The 25,541-nt window shown below is 34.3% G+C and overlaps 1 protein-coding gene across 4 annotated transcripts in view; it reads right to left on the reverse strand.

Moving 5' to 3' along the window:
• The window catches only part of TMLHE (trimethyllysine hydroxylase, epsilon), an 80,667-nt gene that overhangs the window by 39,140 nt on the left and 15,986 nt on the right, over nucleotides 1-25,541 (reverse strand). For 3 of the 4 annotated variants that reach the window (XM_045504402.2, XM_045504400.2, XM_010967097.3), the window contains 2 exons: nucleotides 21,791-21,972; nucleotides 4,750-4,926 (listed from right to left, as the gene is read on the reverse strand). In XM_045504402.2, the coding sequence (XP_045360358.1) occupies nucleotides 4,750-4,926; nucleotides 21,791-21,972 (359 nt within the window). The remainder of the gene's footprint in view (nucleotides 1-4,749; nucleotides 4,927-21,790; nucleotides 21,973-25,541) is intronic. The other variant, XM_045504401.2, reaches the window with a different exon arrangement.

Here is a 25,541-nt window from a genome sequence, read left to right on the forward strand (position 1 = left end):
CAGATAAATAAGTTTATGAAACTATAACTGCACACAGTAAAGGGCCTCTGGTCACCAAAGAAAATTAATTAAAAAAATCCCAGTTGATTTTTAGCTTAATCCCCTTTCTCTCCTTTGCCCCCATCACCACCTCTCATCTACATACAAACTTTTTTTCAGCTAGAAGAGACTAATCTTTATTTTATAATGGAGAAAAAGTAAGTGACTCATTCGAGATCACACAGTTAATAAGTACCACAGTTGGAACTAGAACTGTGGCTTCTTGCTTCTGGCAGTTCAATACTATTCTCTGATGCCTCCTTCATCTAAATGAATTAGGGCAGTTTGGTCTAATGATAGAACATCAATACAACATGATAAAGTGACTTCAAAAGTGACTTTGCCCACTCCTCCAAAAACAAAAGTAAAAAACCAGCCCTTCAAATAATTTAGAAAATCTTCAAGATAAGCAAAAGATATATCAAGAGGAGTGAAAAGCTATTATGGCTTCTTCTTTCTACCTCTCTGTCTCTGTTTGTCTCTATTTTTCTCTCTTTCAGCTTTCCACACCTTGATAGTAAAAGTATCATAAAGAATTTGGAAAGCACAACATGTACAAGGAAATTAAAAAATCACCAATACATATTCAACTACCCAGATGAAACCACTATTAACAGCTTGGCGTCATTCCTTACAGTTTGCGTCTATGCATTCTTTTACTTTATAAACATATAAAAATATATTAAAGTTTGTACCCTACCTTTGTCATTTAACATTTTATCATTAAAAATTGTCTTCAAGAATTAAGGCTTATAATTTGTAGAATATGCACTACCAAGATTTACCTAACCAATCTGTTCTCCTGGACAGGTAGTTTTATTCTTAACTTTCTCTATTATTTAATAGTGATCATCTTCATTTATCTTTCTGATAATTTTCTTAAAACAGAAAAACAGAAGGTGGAATTGTTAAATCCAAAGATATAAACTTTTAAGTCTTGATACATACAACCAAATTACTTTCTAGAAAGTCTACCAGTTTTCATTCCCTCCAACAATATATATGTACCTATCAAAATTGATTAGTCTTATTTTTAAATACATTTTTTTCTAATTTGGTAAATGAAATTCCTGTTATTATAATAAATTTAATTTATCTGCCTACTAATAATGCTAATAAGCATTTGTTAGACATCTACATTTTTAAAATTAAATTAAAATTTTTATTTTTATAAACTTTTTTTATTGAATTATAGTCAGTTTACAATGTTGTGTCAAATTCCAGTGTAGAGCACAATTCTTCAGTCATACACAAATATACCTATATTCATTGTCACATTTTTTTCTGTGAGCTGTCACAAGATCTTGTATATATTTCCCTGTGCTATACAGTATAATCTTGTTTATCTATTCTGCATATGCCTCTCAGTATCTACAAATTTTGAACTCCCCGTCTATCCCTTCCCAACCCCCGCCCCCTTGGCAACCACAAGTTTGTATTCTATGTCTGTGAGTCTGTTTCTGTTTTGTATTTGTGTTCTTTTTTTTTTTTTTTAGATTCCACATATAAGCAATCTCATATGTTATGTTTCTTTCTCTTTCTGGCTTACTTCACTTAGAATGACATTCTCCAAGGACATTCATGTTGCTGCAAATGGCATTATCTTGTCATTTTTTATGGCTGAATAGTATTCCATTGTATAAATATACGACTTCTTCTTTATCCAGTCATCTGTTGATGGACATTGGCCGTTTCCATGTCTTGGCTATTGTAAATAGTGCTGCTATGAACGTTGGGGTGCAGCTGTCATCCTGAAGTAGGGTTCCTTCTGGATATAAGCCCAGGAGTTGGATTCCTGGGTCATATGGTAAGTCTATTCCTAGTCTTTTGAGGAATCTCCATACTGTTTTCCACAGTGGCTGTACCAAACTGCATTCCCACCAGCAGTGTAGGAGGGTTCCCTTTTCTCCACAGCCTCTCCAGCATTTGTCATTTGTGGATTTTTGAATGATGTCCATTCTGACTGGTGTGAGGTGATACCTCATTGTAGTTTTGATTTGCATTTCTCTGATAATTAGCGATATTGAGCACTTTTTCATGTGCCTATTGATCATTTGTATTTCTTCCTTGGAAACTTGCTTGAAATGCAAAGGTTACCAAACTGTTGGCCTGTGGCCAAACCTGCCTGGCACTTGTTTTTGTATCACCTGTTTTATAGCACATACTGTCTATGCCTGCTTTTACCTTACTACTAAAGAACTGAATAGTTGAATAGTTGTGACAGAAGACAGTATAATCAGCAAAGCCTAAAAATCCTTATTATTTGGCTCTTTACAGAATGTTTCCTGACTTGTGCTTTAATGATCTGTCTATTCACTTCTTTCTCACATTTCTCTATTGGAATACTGGTGCTTTTCTTACAAATTGGCACCTTATATATTAACGGTCTTTAGTCTTTGTCATACATTTTTCAAATATTTTGTCATCAGTTGTTTCTTAATAAACCTTTCTATGGCATTGTTTTTATTGTAGAGAAATTAGTAGTCAAATGTATTGATTGTAAATATTTTTTCTTCCAATGCTTTTTTGTTTTAACTTTATTTTGAAATATAGACTCATAGGAAGTTGCAAAGAAGTGCATAAGGAAGTCCCATGCACCCTTCCCTGAGCCTTCTTGGATGTTAACATCTTGCACAATCAGAGTACAATATCAAAACCAAGAAAGTGGCATTGATAAAGTCCATAGAGCTTATTCAGATTTCACTAGTTATATATGTATTTATGTGTATATGATGTGTGTAGTTCTATGCAGTGTTATTACATGTGTAACTTTCTGTAAGCACTACTACTCAAGATACTCAACTGTACCATCATGTAAGACTCCTTCATGTTACCTCTTTATAGCTACACCATTCCTCCTCTCATCCCTAACTCCAGGCAACTGCTAATTGGTTCACCATCTCTATAATTGTGTTATTTCATGAATGTTACATAAATGGAATCATGAAGATTTGCTTTTTTCCTTCAGCATAATTCCCTTGAGGTTTTTCCAAGTTATTTTGTGTGTCAACAGTTCATTCTGTTTTTACTGTTGAGTAGTGTTCCATCATATGGATGATTTGTTTAGGCCATAAACCCACTGGAGGACATTAGGGTAGTTTCCAGTTTCTGGCAGTTACAAATAGGGCTGTTGTGAACATTAATGTACAGGTATTTGTGTGAATATAAGTCTTCATTTCTCTAGAATAAATGCTCAACAATTCAACTGCTGGGTTGTATGGTAGTGCATGTTTAGTTTTTTTTTTTTTTAAAGAAATTGACAAAGTATTTTCCAGAGTAGCTGTACCATTTTACATACTCACCAGCAGTGATACCTGATATAATTACTGCAAAATTTTTCTAGCATTTTGTGTTGTCATTATATTTTATTTAGTCACTGTGCTAGGTATATTGTGAAATTTCACTTCTCTAATGCTGTACTATGCCAAACATCGTTGCTTATGTTTATTTGCCACTTGTATATACTATTCAGTGAAATGTGTCTGTGTGATTTTTATCCATTTTCTAATTGGACTCTTTATTTTTCTTTTATTGAATTTTGAAAGTTATTGAGTCCTGAAGATGTTCTCCTATGATCTTTTCTAGAAGTTTTATAGCTTTATGTTTACATTTAAATCCATGCTCTATTTTGAGTTAATTTTTTTTAAGGCATGAGACTTAGGTCGAGGTTCTTTTTAACTTTTGCCTATGGGTGTCCAATTATTCCAGCATCATTAGTTAAAAAGATTATCCTCTCTTATTGAATGGCTTTTACACATTTGTCAAATATCAGTTGACCATATTTGTGCAGTGCCATTTCTGGGTTCCCTTTTCTGTTCTATTGATCTATGTGTCTATCCCTCCATCAAAAGCACACTCTCTTGATTATGCGGCCTTAAAACCATGAAGTGATTCTTTAATTCTTTCCACTTCATTCTTTTTTTTCAAGATTGTTTGGTTATTTTAAGGAGTGTGCCTTTTTACTTAAATTTTAGAATAATCTTTTTTATATCTACAGAAACATCTTGCTGAGATTTTGGTAGAAATTGCATTAAAACTATAGATCAATTTGGGAGAGAACTGACATAGTTACTATGTTGAGTCTTCCAATTTATGAACATGATTTGCCTCTCCAGCTACTTAAGCCTTCTTTCATTTCTTTCATCAGCATTTTATAATTTTCATCATACATACTTTGTTAGAGTTATACATAAGTAAATTTATTTGAAGTAATTATAGATAGGCATTTTTCATTTCGATTTCTGCATGTTCACTGTAAGTATACAGAAATGTAATTGATTTTTGTGTGTTGATCTTGTATCCTGTAACGTTACTGAACTCACTTATGAGCTCTGGGATTCTTATTGCTGATTATTTAAGGCAATCAATGTAGATAATCATGCATCTGCAAATAAAGACAGCTTTATTTCTCCTTTGTAATACGTATGCATTTTATTTCTTTTTCTTGCCTTATTATAATGACTAGAACTTCCAGAACTGTGTTAAATAAATAAGAGCGGTGAGAGTGGACATCTTTGCCATGTTCCCTATCTTCAGTCTCACCATTATGTATGATGTTAGCTGAAAAGGTGCTCAACATCAAAAATCATCAGGAAAAAGGAGAAATAACTAAAAGAACACCCTATTTTGGAAAGGGGCAAACTATTTTTTGGAAAATAATTGTTCTTTAAAAGAATACCCCAAAGAATACCAAATCCCCTGTCCACTCACAAGTGAAAAAGAGTGTGGTCTCATCCAGACGAATGGTCTTTGGCTGGATACATAAATCTACACTGGCAGTATCCAGGCTGCGCTGGTGAGTCTTAGAGTTGTAGCAAGATGCTGAGCGGCAGTGGTCTCGAAGCCAGACATAATCAAAACGCATCACAGTGTTAGCATACTGCAGTTCTAAGGAAAAAGATCATATTCTTTTATATTATTTTATTAAAAAAAAGAAATAGTGATTTAGGAAAACTTTAAAAAAATCAATACCCAGAAAACTTCCTTCAAAAAGTCTTCTACGAAGAAATAAGCAAGAGTAATGAGGGGGACAGTAGCCACCTATGAGATATTAAAACATAGTATAGAACTTCTATGATTAAAACAGTGTGAAGTTGGTATAGGAATAGGCAGACAAAACAACAGAATAAAAAAAGTCCAAAAATATACCTGAATGCATATAGAAATTTGGTATGTAATAAACTGTCAGGTATAATCACTGGGGAAAATATGAATTTTTAAATAAATGATGTTGTGACAACTGATAAGCATTTGGAAAAAGATAAAACTGAGTCCATATCTCATATTGTCACCTGTTTTCCAAACTCAAAATAGATCAGAGTTCTAAATTTGGAAAACAAAACCATTCAAGTATATAAAAAGAAAACATAATCCAAATGTGAACAGAGAAATATGCTCACAGATTCAAAAATGAAAAGATACAAATTCTCCCACAAATTAATACACAAAGTTCCATGTACTTCCAATCTAAATCCCAGTGAAAATTTTCATGTACTAGACAGGCTAATTTCAAGATTCATATTCAGAATTAATAAAGTAACAATTCTGTTCATTTAAAAAACTTTTTTTACTTGTTATTCTATTTTTTAATTATTTTATTTTTGAGGGGAGGTAATTAAGTTTACTTATTTTTGGAGGAGATACTGGGGATTGAACCCAGGACCTTGTGCATGCTAAGCATGTGCTCTACCACCTGAGCTATACCCTCTCTTAATAAAGTAACAGCTCTGAAAAAGAAAAAGAAAGGTATGAGGGGATTGTCTTACCAGATATAAAAATATAAACTGGTAAAACCACATTGAATGGCAATCTGGAAGTTTCTATGAAGATAATAAAAAAATGTACATTTGTTGCTTGACTCATAAATTCATCTCTCAGTACTTACCTTATAGAAACTGTCACACATGAGGTGGTATGCCCAGGGACATTCATAATAGTTTTGTTTATAGTAGCAAAAAAATCAGAAAATAAGACTAAATGTCTATCAATGGGAGAAGTAGAGTAATGGCTGAATAAACTGTGGTACATCTACAGTTTAAAAATGCAGTATTCCTGTACTCCTCATATTGGATTTGTATGATATTATCATTCTCACTTTAAGGAAAAGGAAACTAAAGCTCAGAGATGTTAAATAAATTTGTAAGGTCATATAATCATTAGGTAGTAGAGCTAGGACATGAACTCAATTCTCCCACCCCATAGTCCTAAACTAGTTTTTCTCAAAGTGTAATCTTGGGAATCTCTGAGGGTGAAACTTCTGGAAAGGCAGAGTACAGAGCTTGGCAAATCCTCTCTCCCAATAACAATGATAAAACTGGACAAAATGATCAATACCAACAATTTTAGGACCCTGGAAACAGACCAAAGGCATACAACAAATTAAGAAGCATTGATTCAAGAAAAACTATTGAAACTTGAGTAAGAACAGTGGGAATCCGCGTGTTTTAGGTTGAGGTGCTCCTGCTCCCTACTCTAACCCTGAAAAGATCTATAAACAGTAGTTCTACCAGGGCAGGCAAGCCAAGAAAACTAGCAGTTTTGCTGCTGAAGGGGATTAACCTGATTTGAAGCAGAGCACATAAAAACTCCATGCCCCAGGTGTTGAAAACAATCAAGGAAGGCATACTGGTTGGGGCAAGCAACAGGCCAGCAGAACACCCAGAAATCTATCAGGGGGATCAAGGAAGTGAGAAAGCTATAATGGGCCTTGGAAAGATCCCTCACATCCCTAGCGTTTGCTAAGACTGTGCACACATGCAGGAGTGTGCACACTCAGGAGACCAGAAAGGGTCCTAGTTAACTTCACATCCCTGGAGGAATGGCAGAAAGTGAAAACCAGGTCACACTTATAAACAGACTAAACTTTGTGTGCTTCAGTCCACACACAGAACCATTGGCAAAGGGTGGAAGCCTTACTGGCTTAAGGTTTTTGTTTTTTTGTAGTTTTAGCTCATACATTAGGTGATCCATTTCAAGTTAATTTTTATATATGCTGTGAGGTAGGGATCCAGCTTCATTCTTCTGCACATGGATATCCAGTTGTCTGAGTATCATTTATTGGAGAGATTATTCTTTTATTGAATGATTTTGGCATCACTGTTGAAAATCCATTGGCTGTAGACTGGTTTATTCCTTTTTTAATTTATTTTTTATAGAGTTTACAATGCTGTGTCACTTTCTGGCATATAGCATAATTTTTCAGTCATACATGAATATACATATAGCCATTTTCATATTCTTTTTTCCCGTGAGCTACCACAAGAACTTGTATGTATTTCCTTGTGCTATACAGTATAAACTTGTTTTTCTATTCTATATATACCTGTCAGTATCTACCAGTCTCGAACTCCCAGTCTGTCCCTTACCACTCACCTCCCCCCAGGAAACCACAAGTTTGTATTCTATGTCTATGAGTCTGTTTCTGTTTTATATTTAAGTTCATTTATCTTCTTTTTTTTTTCAGATTCCACATATAAGTGTTATCATATGGTATTTTTTTCTCTTTCTGGCTTACTTCACTTAGAATGGCATTCTCCATGGACATCCATGTTGCCATAAATGGCATTATGTTGTTATTTTATGGCTGAATAGTATTCCATTGTATAAAAATATCACATCTTCTTTATCCAGTCATCAGTCGATGGACATTTAGGCTGTTTCCATGTCTTGGCTATTGTAAATAGTGCTGCTATGAACATTGGGGTGCAGGTGTCATCCTGAAGTAGGGTTCCTTCTGGATATATGCCCAGGAGTGGGATTCCTGGGTCATATAGTAGGTCTATTCCTAGTCTTTTGAGGAATCTCCACACTGTTTTCCATAGTGGCTGCACCAAACTGCATTCCCACCAGCAGTGTAGGAGGGTTCCCCTTTCTCCACAGCCTCTCCAGCATTTGTCATTTGTGGATTTTTGAATGACGGCCATTCTGACTGGTGTGAGGTGATACCTCATTGTAGTTTTGATTTGCATTTCTCTGATAATTAGTGATATGGAGCATTTTTTCATGTGCCTATTGATCATTTGCATTTCTTCCTTGGAGAATTTCTTGTTTAGGTCTTCTGCCCATTTTTGGATTGGGTTGTTTGTTTTTTTCTTATTAAGTCCTATGAGCTGCTTATATATTCTGGAGATCAAGCCTTTGTTGGTTTCATTGTTTGCAAAAATTTTCTCCCATTCTGCAGTTTGTGATTTTGTTTTGCTTATGGTTCCCTTTGCTGTGCAGAAGCTTGTAAGTTTCATTAGGTCCCATTTGTTTGTTCTTGCTTTTATTTCTATTACTTGGGTAGACTGCCCTAGGAGAACATTGCTGAAATGTTAGACTGGTTTATTGCTGGACTCTCAATTTTATTCTATTGGTGTATGTCTAGTCTTTTGCCAGTATGACATTGATTTTTTTTTTAAATTGAAGTATCGTTGATTTACAAAGTTGTGTTAGTTTCAGGTATACAGCAAAGTGATATATATATATAAAGAATCTGACAAAGAATATATATATTCTTTTTCCATTATAGGTTATTACAAGATATTGAATATAGTTCCCTTTACTATGCAGTAGGTCTTTGTAGTTTATTTTATATATAATATTTTGTTTCTGTTAATCTCAAACTCCTAATTTATCCCTTCCCTCCACCCCTTTACCCTCTGGTAATCATAGTTTGTTTTCTGTGCGTTTTTACAGTTTGTAAATATGTTCATTTGTATCAATTTTTATGAGTCCACATATAAGTGATATATGATATTTGCCTTTCTCTGTCTGACTTACTTTACTTAGTAAGTTTCATTCTTTTTTCCATAGGTTATCTTTTCATTTTGTTTATAGTTTCCTTTTCTTTGCAAAAACTTTTTAATTTTAATTAGATCCCATTGGTTTCTTTTTGCTTTTGTTTCCATTACTCTAGGAGATGGATCCAAAAAAAATTGCAATTTATGTCAAAGAATGTTCTTCTATGTTTTCCTATAGGAGTTTTATGGTTAACCCATTTTGAGTTTATTTTTGAATATGGTGTTAGAGAATGTTCTAATTTCAGTCTTTTACAGGTTTATGTCCAGGTTTCCCAGCACCACTTATTGAAGAGATTGGGGCCTAATTAAACTTATAAGCTTTTGCACAGCAAAGGAAACCGTAAAACAAAAGGACAACCAATGGAATGGGAGAAAATATTTGCAAAAGATTAGACGGACAAGGGCTTAATTTCCAGAACGTGTAAACAGCTCATACAACTTAATAAGGAAAACCAAACAACCCAAACCAAAAATGGACAAAAGACCTAAACAAGCAATTCTCCAATGAAGACATACAAATGGCCAATAGGCAAATGAAAAAAATGCTAAATATCACTAATTATCCAAAAAATGCAAATCAAAAGTACCTCACACCAGTCAGAATGGCCATCATTCAAAAGTCCACAGATGGTAAATGCTGGGGAGGCTGTGGAAAAAAGGGAATCCTTCTACATTGTTGGTGGGAATGTAGTTTGGTGCAGCTGTTATGGAAAACAGCATAGAGATTCCTCAAAAGACTGAAAATAGACTTACCATATGATCCAGCAATCCCACTCCTGGACATATATCTGGAGAAAACTTAAATTTGAAAAGACATATGCACCCAAATGTTCATAGCAGCACTATTTAAAATAGCCAAGACATGGAAGCAACCTAAATGTCCATCAATAGATGACTAGATAAAGAAGTTGTGGTATATTTATATGATGGAATACTACTCAGGCATAAAAAATAGTAAAATAATGCCATTTGCAGCAACATGAATGGACCTGGAGAATGTCATTCTAAGTGGAATAAGCCAGAAAGAGAAAGAAAAATACCATATTATATCACTTATATGTGAAATCTGAAAAAAAAGAAAAAAGACAAATAAACTTATTTGCAAAACAGAACAGACTCTCAGACATAGAGAACAAACTTGTGGTTACCAGGGGGTAAAGGGTGTGGGAGGGGATAAATTGGGAGTTAGAGATTTGCAGATACTGATATATATCTCATACATATATAATATATAACTGATATATGTATATATATCATATATATAACAGATAAACAACAAGTTCATGTTGTATAGTGCAGGGAATTATATTCGATATCTTGCAGTAACTTATGGTGAAAAATAATATGAAAACAAATATATGTACGTTCTTGTATGGCTGAAGCATTGTCCTGTACACCAGAAATTGACACAACATTGTAAAATGACTATACTTCAGTAAAATATATATATACAAAAAATAATAAAGTTTCCAGGTTTTCAACAACAACAAAAAACCATGAGAGACACATATAGAAATTGAAAAGAGTAACCCATGGACAGAAGAAAAAGCAGTCCACACAAACCATCTGAGAAGACTATTACATGAAATCCTATTGTCTAAGTCAGGCATGCTGCTAGTAGGTAGCTTATTACCTGGAGGAAAATGCCTTTCTCATCTAACAGCCTTGGACTTTACAGGAGAGAAGCAGAGAGGACTACTGGGGCATCACCTCAATGTACCCAAATCATTGCTTAGTTATGAGTCAACAGTTGGTCTTCTTTGAGTCATTTTGTGATGGTACTCATGCCTTATAAAAGCATCTGTGCCTTTAAGGCATATCTCAATTGAATGCTTGAAAATTCAGACACTATAGTTAATTAAAGAGTCTCTGATATAGTAACTGATGACACTGTGGAATGGGACATTATTTGGTGGTGGCCTAAAGTTGGAGTTCTTGACCTAGGATCCACGGAATGATATATAAAATTGTGTGTGTGTGTGTGTGTGTGCGTGTGTGTGTGTGTGTGTGTGTGTGTGTATTCTATGGAGAGCGTTCAGCAGAATTTCTATGGGATCCATAACCTAAAAATATTGAGAACCATTCCCTTGGAGTAACAAAAGTGATTAAGTAACCATCAATCCTCATTCAGATTGGTCATTACACTGAGGTATTCCAGGATTTTGACAAACTATAGCTGATAGGCCAAATGCATTGTAAGATAAGAATGGTTTTTACATTTAAAAAGTGTTATAAACCAAAAACAAAACAAAGAAGACCATGTAACAGAGATTGTACATGGCCCACAAAGCCTAAAATATTTATTATCCGACCCTTTACAGACAAAATTTTGTCGACCCCTGTGATAATCCATAGCAGAAACTCCTTTTTCACCCTTTTCCTTCACTTCTAGTGAGTTAGCAAGACTTGCTAATACTACCATTTCAATAGGTTTTGAAACTTCTTGATATGTCTGCCAACATCTAAGCACCACACATCAGTCAGGGTAATCTTTCAAACACTGTGGCCCCTGCCAACTTCTCAAACCTTATTTCTCAACCCTTCCTTGCACTCTATGCAGTGGCCAATATAGGCCAATATGACATCTCCTCTGTAACCTTCATGCTGTTGCACATGCGGTTCCCTCTGACTGTTACATTCATCCTTACCTTCTCATCCTTCTTTCCTTGCCTAATTCATATTCAATATTCATGACTCTGCTCAGTGGCTATATCTTGTAGGCAGTCATTTATAACTTTTCAGTTTGGGTTAGGTACCTCTCCTCTTTGTTTTTATAGCACTCTATACATTGCCTAAAAGCATTGATCACACTGTCTTATAATTGTCTATGTATTTGTTTTTGCCATAAGATGGTACTTTGAGGATAGGGAATGTGTCTTCTTCATAATGGCATGCCTAGCACTTATCATGATGTTGTTGAGTAAATCAATGAGCAGTGGTGAAGCTGCCTTATTAGTGACTCCAATATAGCTCACACATCAGAAATAAGAATGATTCTCTCATCAAAACTATGAATGATCTTCTTCCGCCCTATTAGATATCCAGGTTAGGAGTTGCTAGGCACATACAGTATAGTAGTGAAAAAATTTGTACTATGGGGCTAGGCTAATCTCTTAAAAAGCCTCAAAACCACCTTCATTTTAGTCAAGTTGGTATGCTTACTGTCCTTCTTTCCATGACAAGCTCATTCTTACCTCTGAACTTGCCATTTTTCTCCTTGAAATCACAGGCTCCTCCAATTAAATAACCATCTTTTCTTTTAAAGTCTAGATAAAATTAATTTAATTCAAGGAAGCTTCCTTGAATAACCCTATATTTCTTTGAAATTAACTATTTGGTGGGTATCAACTTAATTTGCATTTGCATATGGCATAAGATAGTTATGCTTCTTATATTTACTTATCTTATGTTTCATGGATACTGTATCCTACATTAAGGCAAGGACTATGTCTTCCATCCTTGGTTCTCTAGAAGTTCTCAGCTCTGTATAAAGTTGACAGTAAACAAATGTTTATTAACTAGATCTTGCCAAAATGTCAATACAGAAGAGAAACTAGGCACTCATCTTAACTCATTTCTCTCATAACCTACATTTAATCAATCACCAAGGTTTGTTGGTTCCACTTCCTAAATCTCTGAAATCCATACGACCTTCCCATTTCCACTTCTTTCTTTGCCACATTCAAACAATCACCATCTTTAACAGTGGGACTCTACAAAGGGATTTTTAAAAATCAGAGTAGTAAAATCAGATTGAACTTTGGAAAAAGTGCTCTAGTTTCTGGATCATCAAGGAAGCAAGACAAGGATGTAGTAATCCTGGTAGGATGGTTGCCTCATTGCTCCTTTGAAGCTCATGCTGTCCTATATAACTCTACCCTTCTTCATTACTCTAATCAAGTATCTCCTGAGTCACTTTATTTTTAAGTGAAAGAATATCTGCTTATTGTCGTCCAGTGTCACACCTGTCATCCCTTCTCCTATCATCATTCTTGGCAACTTCATCATCATTAATTGCAATACCTTCATAAATTTCATTTCAAATACCCTATACTCTGACTGCTTCTTGTTCCTTTTGCAGCTCAATTATTCAGGCACTCTTTATTACAATAATACTTCAACTTCACAAAGAGCTCCAATCCACTGAGCATAAGCTGCTTTTTGTTATCCAACATTTTGTCTCTTTTAATGTCTTCACTTCCTTCCTTACAGGTCCCAGCTTCCACGATCCATCATTTTAATCAATTCCTTGCAAATACCCTTAACTCCCTTGCCCCCTTCTCTTCCTCTGCCATGCTTCTCTGACAAAGCTCTGACCCTGATAAATTCAAGTCCCACCTTTTCTGTGTCTGCAGCCGAGCAGCTGAACATTGTTAGAGGAAAAAATTTAAACTGCACTGGTTACTTTCATTTTTAAATCATCACCAAAAATCTCAAATGAGTACTCAAAACTGCCAAACAGTCCTTGAACAATTTCCTAGTAAAATCACTCACTCACTCTCCAAGAAGACTATTTTACACTGTCTCCTCTCTCCTCAAACTGCCAAAACTCCATCTCCCTTCCAACTTTCAACTGAGGACCTTGCTTACTCATTCAAAGAGAATATGAAAGCAATTAGAAGACAATCTCCACAAACCCATGCTACACATATACCCACTTACATGCATCTGTGCCCATACATTCTGCCTTCCTTCCTGTTACTATGGTTGAAATATCTGTGCACTTAACCAAGGCCAACACTCCCATTTATGAGTCAGATCCTACCTCTTTCGTACTCAGGTTATACTTGTTAAATCGTTCCATCACCCTCTTTTGCATCATCAAAATATCCCCTCTTACTGGATCATTCTTATCAGCAAACATGTTGTAATATCTTCCATTGTAAAACAGTATTTCCCCAACACTATAAGCCCACTTCATATTCCCTTTCATAGTTAAATGTATGGCTTGATGTTTCCACTCCCCTCTCCTCTCTCTTAATAAACTTGTTTTAAATTTTAGAATAGTTTTAGGCTCACAGAAAAGTTACAAACACAAAGAGGTCCCATATAGTCCTTGCTTAGTTACCCCTACTGTTAATATCTTACATTAGTATGGTAAATTTGTCACAACTAATTAATGTTCATATATTGTTTATCAACTAAATCCCATAGTTTATTTGAATTTTATTAGTTTTTCTCTAATGCCCCTTTTCTGTCCCAGGATCCCATCTGGGACCCACATTACATTTAGTCATCATGTCCTCCTAGACTCCGCTGGTCTGTGACTTCCCTTGTTTTTGATGAACTTGACAGTTTTGAGAGGTATTGGTTAGGCATTTTGTTAGAATGTCTCACAATTTGAGTTTGTCTGATGCTTTTCTCATGGTTAAAGTGGGGTTATAGATTTTTGGCAGGAAAGCCATATCATATTAATGGTACATGTTATCAAACGTAGTGTTTGCTAGGTTTCTCCACTTAAAGTTACTCTACCCTCTTTCCATATTCTATTCATTTGCAGCAAATCACTAAGTGCAGCCTGCATTCTAGGACTGGAGAATTAACATCTACATAAATTATTTCGAATTCTTTTGTATGGAAGCTTTTGTCTGTACTCTCCCCATTCAATCATTTATTTATATCAGCATGGATTCATGGATATTTATTTTATACTCTAGGTTATGATCCAATACAGCATTATTTTTCCTCGCTCAAATTGTTCCAATTTTGGCTATTAGAAGCTCTTTTAGTTAGCTCCCGTGTCCCTCATCATTTTTTTGAGCACTTCCTTACTTGAAGATTCTCCAAGTTTATACTGTATTTTCCCCGACCCAGCCCTAGAATAATCAATTTCTCCAAGGATCCTTGGTTCCTTTTATTGGAGCATGGTATTAGAAACCAAGATATGGGTGTGCTCATTGCTCCCGGGGTGTCATTGCCTCTAGGCCCTCTCAATGGACAGAGCTAGGGGATATACCAATTTATGTGTAAAACATATCTATACAGTTGACCCTTGAACAATAGGGATTTGAGCTGCAGAGGTCCACTTATATGTGGAATTTTTTCCAATAGTACATACTACGGTACTATACAATCTGTGGTTGTTTGAATCTGAGAATGCAGAAATTGGGATACAGAGGAACTGTGTATACAGAGGGCCATCTATACGTTGTATGTAGATTTCTGACTGTGTGGAGAATTGGCACACTTAACCCCCATGTTGTTCAAGGGTCAACTGTAATTACTTCTGTATCTATCCATCTGTATCTATATTAGGCTAAATATGAGTTTACACTGATATCTCCAACTCTAATCCAGTACAATATGATTCATTCTAGCATTCCCCCTATGCTTATCTGTAACCACATCCTCTAATGGTAAGAAACCTGGTTCCCACCATCTGCCATGCTCTTATGTGTTCAATCCCAGTATACATATATAGTAGTTTTAGAATTGTAAATCTGTACCCTTGTAAGAAACAACTTTACCAACTAGAGTATAGTGTTTGTGTATAGTTCCTTTTGTTTTTTCACCCTTATGATTTCCAGTCAGAACACTGTTTTCCAATGTTATTTATGCCTGTCACCCCCTCCATTCCCTTCAATGAATTGTGTTATATATGTGTAATATAGCTGGATTCATTTGTCACAGGCTGTATTCCATCCTAGGATCTGACCTTCTGGTTGATTAACTTTTTTTAATACGTTAAGGTTCACTTTTTGCTATACAGGTCTATGGGTTTTTTTTTTTTCAAATGCATATTGCCATACAGATTAGTTCCACTGTCCTAAGAAAACTCCCCTGTGTTACATATTATCATCTCCTCTCCAAATCCCTAGCAACCACTGATTTGTTTTCTGTTCCTATAGTTTTGCCTTTAACAGAATGTCATATGAAGGAAATCACATAGTATGTATATTTTTATGGTCCATTTTCTTTTACTTAAAAAAATGCATTTAAGATTCATGCTGTTGTGTGAATAGCTCATTCCTTTTTTACTGTTGAATAGTATTCCATTGTATGGATGTACTATAGTTTATTAATTAACCTACTGAAGGATATCTTGGTAGCTTCCCACTTTTGACAATTTCGAATAAAGCTGTTATTCATGTGTGGGTCTTTGCTGTGGCCATAAGTTTACAAATCAGTTGGGTAACTATGTTGGAGTTCAACTGCTGGCAAGTCCATGTTTAACTTTATAAGAAACTGCTAAATTGTCTTTCAGATAGCTGTATCATTTTTGCATTAGCACCTGCAATGAACAGAAGTTTTCTTTTGCTCTGCTTTCTTGTCAGCATTTAGTACTGCCAATTTATAAAAAAATTAATCATTCTAATAAGTGTGTAGTGGAAGCTCATTTGCATTTACCTAATTAAAATGATGTTGACCATACTTACATCTTTTGGTGAAGTGTCTGTTCAGATCTTTCCACACTTTAAAAAATTGGTTTGTTTTCTTATTGTTAAATTTTAAGAGGTTTTTAAAATATTCTGTATACAAGTCTTTTCACAGATATGTGTTTTGCAAATATTTTCTCCAAGTCTGCGCCATTTCTTTTCATTCTCTTAACAGTGTCTTTCACAGAGAAAATGTTTTAAATTTTGATTGAGTCCAATTTACCATTTTTTCCTTTATGGATTATGCTTTTGAAGTTGCATCTAAGAACTTTTTGTTTAATCCAAGATAACAAACATTTTCTCACACAAGTTTTATAGTTTTGTATTTTACATTTAAGCCTGTGATCAACTTTGAGTTATATTTTACACAAAGTATGAGGCAGGTGTCAACATTTTGTTTTGTTTTGTTTTGCACAGGAACATACAAGTGTTCTAGCACAACTTGTTGAAAAAAAATCCTTTGTCCACTGAATTGAAAATCAATTGTCCATATCTGTGTGGGTTTATTTCTGGGCTCTTTATTTTGTTTCACTGATCTATGTATTTATCCTTTTAAAAATACCACAGTGCCTTGATTATAGTTGATCCTTGAACAACAGGGGTTTGAACTGTGCAGGTCCACTTATAAGTGGATCTTTTTCAATAGCAAATACTACAGTACTACATGATGTGAAGCTGGTTTGATACGCAGATGCATAACCATGTATGTGGAGGAACTGCCTATGTACAGAGGACTGACTATAAGTTATACTCAGGTTTTTGATTGCTTGAAAAGTCAGCACCACTAACCCCTGTGTTGTTTAAGGGTCAACTGTACCACCCCTTTATGGTAAGTCTTGAAATCTGGTAATCCAATTCCATAGATTTTATTTTTTTTTCAGAAGTGTATTATCTATTCTGGTACCTTTGTCTTTCCACATATATCTTAGAATCAGTTTGTCAATTATCTATAAAAAAGTCTGCTGTGATTTTGAGTGGGATTGCATTGAATCCATATATCATATTGAGAATTCCAGTCCATGATCATGAAATGTCTTTCCAATTATTTATGTTCTTTTCTTTCATCAATGTTTTGTAGTTTTTGCACACAGATTCTGCATATATACACACACACACACACACATTTTTGGAATTGCTTTCTTAATTTCAAATTCCAATTGTAAGTTGCTATTATATAGGAAAGCAACTGACTTTTGTATATTGACCTTGTATCATGCAACCTCATTAAACCTGTTTATTTTCATAAGTTTTTTGGTAGATTCTTTTGAGATGTCTACATAGATAATCTTATCATTTGTGGGGAAAATGGTCATTTGTTTCTTTCCAATCTGTATGTCTTTTATTTTTCTTGCTTTATTGCACCAGTTCAGATTTCCAGAGCAATGCTGAATAGGACTGATGAGAAAAGGAGACCATTTTGTTCTTGATCTTAGGGGGAAAGCATTCAGTCTCTTGACATTAAATATGATGTGCATTGTATGTTCTTCATATATACCCTTTAAAGTTAATAAAGTCCCCTTCTATTCTTAATTTTTGACAGCTTTTATAATATATGGGTACTGAATTTTGTTAAATCATTCTTATGAACCTAATGAGATGATCATATAGTGTTTCTTAGTCTGTTCATCTGTTGAATTACATTGATTTTTTAATTTTGAAAGAGCCCTGTATTCCTGGGATAAACCCTCCCTGGTCTTGATGTATTATCTTATTTATGTATTGTTAGATTCAGTTTGTTAATATTCCGGCAAGAGTTTTTATGTCTATGTTCATGAAATACTTGTCTGTAGATTTACTATATTTGTCATATTTGGTATTAGGGTAATGATGATCTCACAAAATAGGCTGGGAAGTGTTCCTTCCTCTTCTGTTTTCTGGGAGAGAATTGTAGAATTGGTAATATTTATTTCTTGAATATCTGCTAGAATTCATGAGTCAGATTTTGTAGTTTACGTCTGTCTTGGCTCAGGTTGCCATAACAAAATACCATGGTGTATCTTTTTCCTTTATAAGGATACCAGTTGCTTACCACAAATTTTGATAAGCTGTATATTCATTTTCATTTAGTTCAAAATATTTTTAACTTTTTTTAAGAATTCTTTTACTTGTACATTTTTAGAAGTGTATAGCTTAATCTCCAAATATTTGGACTCTTCTACTTTTCTATTATTGATTTCTAGTTGGTTCCATTATGGCCAATGTACACACTCTATATGTTTTTAGAGTCTTTAAATTTTTTGAGCTTTGTTTTATGGCCCAGAATGTGATCTACCTAGGTGAATGTCTCATTGAAACTTCAGAACAATGTGTACTTTGCTGTTGTTGGATGAATTGTTCTATAAATGTCAATTGGGTCAAATTGGTTGATAGTTGATAGATATTGATAACTGAGAAAGAGGTATTAAAGCCTTTCTACTTGTATCTCTATCAGTTTTTGCTTCATGTATTTTGATGGTTTATTGTTAGGTGCTACATTTTTAGGATTGTTACATGTTCTCTTGGAGAACTGACCCCTTTATCACTATGTAATGTGCCTCTTTATCCATTATAATCTTTCTTGTTCTGAAGACTGCTTTGTCTGAAATTAACATAGCTACTGTTGTTTTGATCAGCATTTTCATGGTCTATCTCAATCCCTTAATTTTAAATTTAAAAACATTTTAAGTAGACTTTATTTTTTAAGAGCAGTTTTAGGTTCACAACAAAGCTGAGCCAAAGGTGCAAGAATTCCATATATCCCATGTCCCTACACCATTCCTTAACTTTTATCCTATTTGAATGTTTATATTTAAACTGCATTTCTTGAAGACAACATATAGTTGTATCTTTTTTTTTTTGATCCAATATGATTGCCTTTGTTTTTTGACTGGTGTGATTAGGCCATTTAAATTTGAAGTAATTATTGGCGTAGTTGACTTTAAATGTACCTTCTTGCTCTTTTCCATGTGTTGTATTTACTCCTTGTTTTCCTGTATTTTTTTCTCTCTTTCTACATTCTTGGATTTTTCATTGATATTTCTTATGATTCCATTTTATCTCATTTCTTGACTTATTATTCATACTATTTAAAAAAACTTTTTAGTAATTTTCCTAATGTTTATGATGTACATTACAAAATAATCTACCTTTAGATAACTGTAAAAGTGTCATCCAATGAAGCTGCACCATTTTGCATTCAATCAGCAATGAAAGAGAGCTCCCATTCCTCTGCATCCTTGATAGAACTTGGTATTGTCAGTTTTTTTATTGATTTACCTTTAACAGAATATTCCTAATTTCTCCCTCCTATCCTTTGCCACACTGGTGTCTTTTCTTTCACTCTTACATATGGTATAGATAACAAATACATCATCATTATTATTACTTTAAACAGTTAAAATTTAGTGCAATTCAGAAAAATAAAAATTTATATTTTATCTTCCTTTCTAGCACTCTTCCTTTTTTGTGTAGATTCAAGTTTGTGACCTATATCATTTTTTTTCCTTCTGAGAGAAGAACGTCCTTTAAAATATTTTGAGTTGTCTGAGAAAGTCTACTTCTTTCTCACTTTTGAAGGATAGCTATATATAGGATCTGAGCCTGGCAGTTTTTCTTTTTTTTTTAATACTTTAAAGTTGTCATTCCATTGTGTTCTTGCTTGCATAGTTCTGATGAGAACTCTGCTGTAATTCTTATCTGTGTTTCTCTATAATTAAAGTGTTTTTCTCTCCTCTGACTGCCTTCAATATTTTCTCTTTGTTTTTGCTCTTTTGCCTAAGTGTGGGGCTTTGTGCGTGGCTTTTAAAAACTTCCCTAAGCTCCTTGGATATGTGGTGTCTGTCACTTATTTTGAAAAGATTTTAGAAATTACTTTTTCAAATATTTCTTCTGCTTAGTTTTCTTTCTTCTCTTTCTGGTATTCCATTCATGTATATGTTATAACTTTTGATATTGTTCCACATTTCCTGAATTCTCTGGTATTTTTTTTGTTTCCACTCTCATTTTCTCTTTGCATTTCAGTTTAGGTAATTTCTACTGACCTATTTTTACATTCACTCATTCTACCCTTGGATGGGACAAGTTTAAAAATGAACCCATCAAAATGATTCTTCATTTATGTTACTGTGATTTTGATTTCCTTTTGATTCTTTCTTATGTTTTCCATCACTCTGATGACATTATACATCTGGTCTTTTTTTCTCCGTTTCCATTAGAATCCTTAACATATTAATCATAGTTGTTTTAAGTTTCCTGATTGATAATTTCAACACCTGTGTCATATGTCTCTGGTTCTGACAGTGCTTTGTCTCTCGAGTTATTTCTTGCCTTTTAGTACATTTGTAATTTTGTTCTTGTTGTTGAAAGATAGACATGTATAAAGCAGTAGATACTGAAGTAAGCAGGACTTTAGAGTGACTATATCAATCTGCCCAAAGGTTGGGCTGTGTCTGATGTTTGTTGTCTCTATGAGTACCAGAGGCATTAAATTCCTCCAGTGATCTTGTTTTTGTATTCCTTCTTGGCCTTGGCCTTTCGTTTTGTGCTGTACCTCAAAGAGTCTGTCTTTTGCAGCTCTCCCAGCTGTAATCCACTGCTACTTCAGTAGCTGGTTGCAGTTTGTGAGGGAGGAGGAAATTCTCTAATCTTTGGATTAAGTCTAAGCCTTTGGAGTGCACAGTGGTTCTGTGTCTTCAGAGTGTGGCCTTCATAATTGTTTTTGTTCCTTTCCAGGCTGTTGTGAGTTGAACTGTATTCCCCAAAAGATATGTTGAAGTCCTAAACTCTAGTACCTGTGAATAAGACCTTATTTGGAAATAAGAAGATAATCTAGATAAGATGAGGATGTAACACATTAAGGTGGGCTCTAAATGCAACAAATGGTGACCTTATAAGTAGAGAAATAGATCTGAAGACACAAAGGAGACACAGGGAAGAAGGCCATGTGATCATGAAGACAGAGAATGGAGTGATGTTACCACAAGCCAAAGAGTATCAAGGGTTGTTGGTAATCACCATAATCCAGAAGAAACAAAGAGGAGTTCTTGCCTAGAGCCCTCAGAGAGAACATGGCCCTGACAATATCTTGATTTCAAACTTCCTGCCTCCAGAACTGTGATAAAATTAATTTGTGCTGTTTTATGCCAATTAGGTTATGGTAATTTGTTATGGCAGTGCTAGGAAACTAATACACAGGGGTAAAGCTTTTTAACCTTCTGCCATCTAATACATTCCCTGGCTATAGAATTTCCAGTGTATGTGTTTGAAACCCTTTCGCCTATATATTGAGGCTTTCTTTTCTTTCTTTTTTTCTTAGATGAGACAGGGAGACAGTGTGGGGCTAGAGCAGGGCAGTGTCCCTTTCCCCTAGCTAGGATGAGATTTTACTGTTACCCCATATTATTTTTGTCTTTCTGGCAACCTGTAGGGTAATCATGGAACTAAATGTTTAGAGGTCTTCACAACTCCATGGGAAGTATTTTCAGTCCACATGAAATGTATCTGTCATTGCTCAAGTATGTAATTATACTTAACACTAGTAAACTGTACATTTAAAAATGGTTTATGTTACTTTTTTATCACAATGAAAAACAAAGTATCTTTCTCTACATATCTTACCAAAATGATCTGTATGTTGCCGCCAAACACAATTGAGAGACTTGGAGGCTGTATGGTGCCAATGGATGGCTAATGGAAATAAGCTTCTGAAGTTGAGCTGTTGAAGGGCCCAACATGTGACTCTTCCCCTCAGCAGGTCCTGGAGCCTGATTTGTAGGTGGGACAACCTGTGGCACCACATCCTAGAAAATTTGACAATAAGAAGAGTTAGTAACAATAAAAAATAACTTTTTATAAGGCTATAGGAATGACACTACAGATGTAACTATGTAAAAGAACAGATTTTATTATCTCAACCACAGAGTATTAAAAAAACAAAGAAGAAATTCCTAAGAGCTAAGCATAAGTGGTCAATAACCATTACTTATATTTTCTCACCAGCCACTGTTATATTATGCATTGTGATCTTGCTTCAACCCCACTATCTAACTGAAGTGGTTCTTTAAAAATTCACTAATTTTAACCTTCCAATCATATAAAAGGATTGCTTTTCAGCTCTTGTCCTTCTGGTACTCTCCACTTGTGAGAGTATTGATACTGGTGCAAAAACAGACACAAAGATCCATGGAACAGAACAGAGAGCCCAGAAATAATCCCACACTTATAAAGGTGATTAATCTATGACAAAGAAGGCAAAAATATGCAGTGGGGAAGTGATATCCTCTTCAATAAATGGTGTTAGGTTACCTGGACAACTACATGCAAATGAATCAAAGTAGACTACTTTCTCACACCATTCACAAAAATAAACTAAAAATGGATTAAAGACTTAAATGTAAGACCTGAAACAAACCTTCTAGAAGAAAACATAGGCGGTATGCTCTTTGACACTGGTCTTAGTAATATCTGGGGGGCATGTCTCCTTAGGCAAGGGAAACAAAAGCAAAAATAAACAAATGGGGTTACATCAAACTAAAAAGCTTTCGCACAGTGAAGGAAACTATGAAGAAAACGAAAATACCATCTTTTGAATGGGAGAAAGTATTTGTAAATGATATATCTCATAAGAGGTTAATATTCAAAATATACAAAGAATTCATACAATTCAACATCAAGAACCAAATAACCTAATTAAAAATGGGCAGAGGACCTGAGTAGATATTTTTCCAAAGAAGACATACAGATGACCAACAAGCACATGAAAAGATCTCAGCATCACTAATGATCAAGGAAATGCAAATCAAAACCACAATGAGATATTACCTCACAGAATGGCTATTATCCAAAAGATTACAAATAACAAATGTTGGTGAGGACATGGAGAAAAGGGAATCCTCATGCACTGTTAGTGGGAATGTAAATTAGTACTGTCAGTCTTTTGGATTTAGCCATTCTAATAGGCATGCAGTGATATCTTTTTGTTTTAATTTGCATTTTACTAATTATGACTGATGTGCATCTCTTCATATTCTTAATTGCCATCTATATATCTTCTTTGGTCAAGTGTCTGTTCAGGCCTTTTGCCCACTGAATATTTTTTTTAAATTAAGACTTTTTTTGGAGCAAGTTTAAGTTCACAGAAAAATTGAGAGAAAGATACAGAGGTTTCCCATTTACCTCCAGCCTCAACACATGCATAACCTCCACCATTATCAACATCCTCCATCATAGAGTGGTACATTTGTTACTAGTGATGAACCTACACTGACATATCATTATCACCCCAAATCTGTAGTTCACATTAGGGTTTACTTTGGGTATTCTACATTTCATGCGTTTGGGCAAATGTATAATGACATATATCCATTATAGTAGTATCATACAGAGTATGGTGGGAGTAGGGATGAATATGTAATATTTTCATTTTTTGGTCAGTTCAAAATTGTTTTGGTTATTTTAAGGAGTGTGCTTTTTTACTTAAATTTTAGAATAATCTTTTTTATATCTACAGAAACATCTTGCTGAGATTTTGGTAGAAATTGCATTAAAACTATAGATCAATTTGGGAGAGAACTGACATAGTTACTATGTTGAGTCTTCCAATTTATGAACATGATTTGCCTCTCCAGCTACTTAAAAGCCTTCTTTCATTTCTTTCATCAGCATTTTATAATTTTCATCATACATACTTTGTTAGAGTTATACATAAGTAAATTTATTTGAAGTAATTATAGATAGGCATTTTTTCATTTCGATTTCTGCATGTTCATTGTAAGTATACAGAAATGTAATTGATTTTTGTGTGTTGATCTTGTATCCTGTAACGTTACTGAACTCACTTATGAGCTCTGGGATTCTTATTGCTGATTATTTAAGGCAATCAATGTAGATAATCATGCATCTGCAAATAAAGACAGCTTTATTTCTCCTTTGTAATACGTATGCATTTTATTTCTTTTTCTTGCCTTATTATAATGACTAGAACTTCCAGAACTGTGTTAAATAAATAAGAGCGGTGAGAGTGGACATCTTTGCCATGTTCCCTATCTTCAGTCTCACCATTATGTATGATGTTAGCTGAAAAGGTGCTCAACATCAAAAATCATCAGGAAAAAGGAGAAATAACTAAAAGAACACCCTATTTTGGAAAGGGGCAAACTATTTTTTGGAAAATAATTGTTCTTTAAAAGAATACCCCAAAGAATACCAAATCCCCTGTCCACTCACAAGTGAAAAAGAGTATGGTCTCATCCAGACGAATGGTCTTTGGCTGGATACATAAATCTACACATTTCTACTGTTATTATTAAAATTTGACCTACAGGTTATTTAAAAGTAAACTACTTATTTTAAAGAGATTTTCTAGTTTTATTATAATTATTAGTTTCTAATTTCATTTCCTTGTGGCAAAAAAAAAAAAAAACCCACCCTCAGTGCAAATGTAATTGCTTACTTTATGGCCCACCATATCATCTATTCTTCTGGGTGCAGAAAAGAATGTGTATTCCATGGTTGTTACATATATTAGTCAATTAGGTCAAGTTTTTAATATTATTGTTCAACTGTTCTGTATACTTGTTGGTTTTGTTTATCTGATGTTCTATTAGTTACTGAAGGATGTGTGTTAAGATTTCTGATTATGACTTTGAATTTATTTATTGGATATCTGTCAATGTTTGCTTTGTATTTTTTGACTGTCAAGTGCATACAAATTAGAATAATAATTTTATCTTCTTGGTGGGTGTCCTTTATTATTATTAAAAAATCTCTATGTTTCGTAAGGAATCCTTTCTTAAAGTCAGTTTTGTTTCATATTAACATATTTACATCAGATTTTCGGGGGCTGGTTTTGCATTTACATGCATTGTATATTTCTTCCACTCTTATTTTTGTGTCTCTTATAAACAGTAGTTAGATTTTCTTTCTTAACCTAATAATCTGTCATTTAATTGATGTGTTAAGTTAACTTATATTAAATATAATTACTGATATATTGCATGGACATTCAGATCTACTCAGATATTTAACCTCTCCATTGTTCCCATTGTATACCTCCAAGCTTTAATTTGGAATCATTTGACTTCTGTGTAAAGATACTAAATATTTCCTTTGGTGTTTGGTGTAAGATTCTCTAAGTTAGGGACCATAGAAAAACATTTATTTTATTTTTGTTTTGAAGGCTGTTTTTACTGGATGTAGAATTTCATATTGACAGTTACTTTCTCCAGCATTTTGAAGGTATCATTTCTTTAACATTGTTTCTATTGAGAAGTGAAAGCCAATCTAATTGCTACTCTTTTTTCACCACCTGCTGTAAAAATTGTTTCTTTTTCTTTATTTTTCAGCAGTGCTTACTAAAATACATCTAGAT

The sequence above is a fragment of the Camelus bactrianus genome, chromosome X (genome assembly GCF_048773025.1).
Source record: "Camelus bactrianus isolate YW-2024 breed Bactrian camel chromosome X, ASM4877302v1, whole genome shotgun sequence".
NCBI classification, from domain to species: Eukaryota; Metazoa; Chordata; class Mammalia; order Artiodactyla; family Camelidae; genus Camelus; species Camelus bactrianus.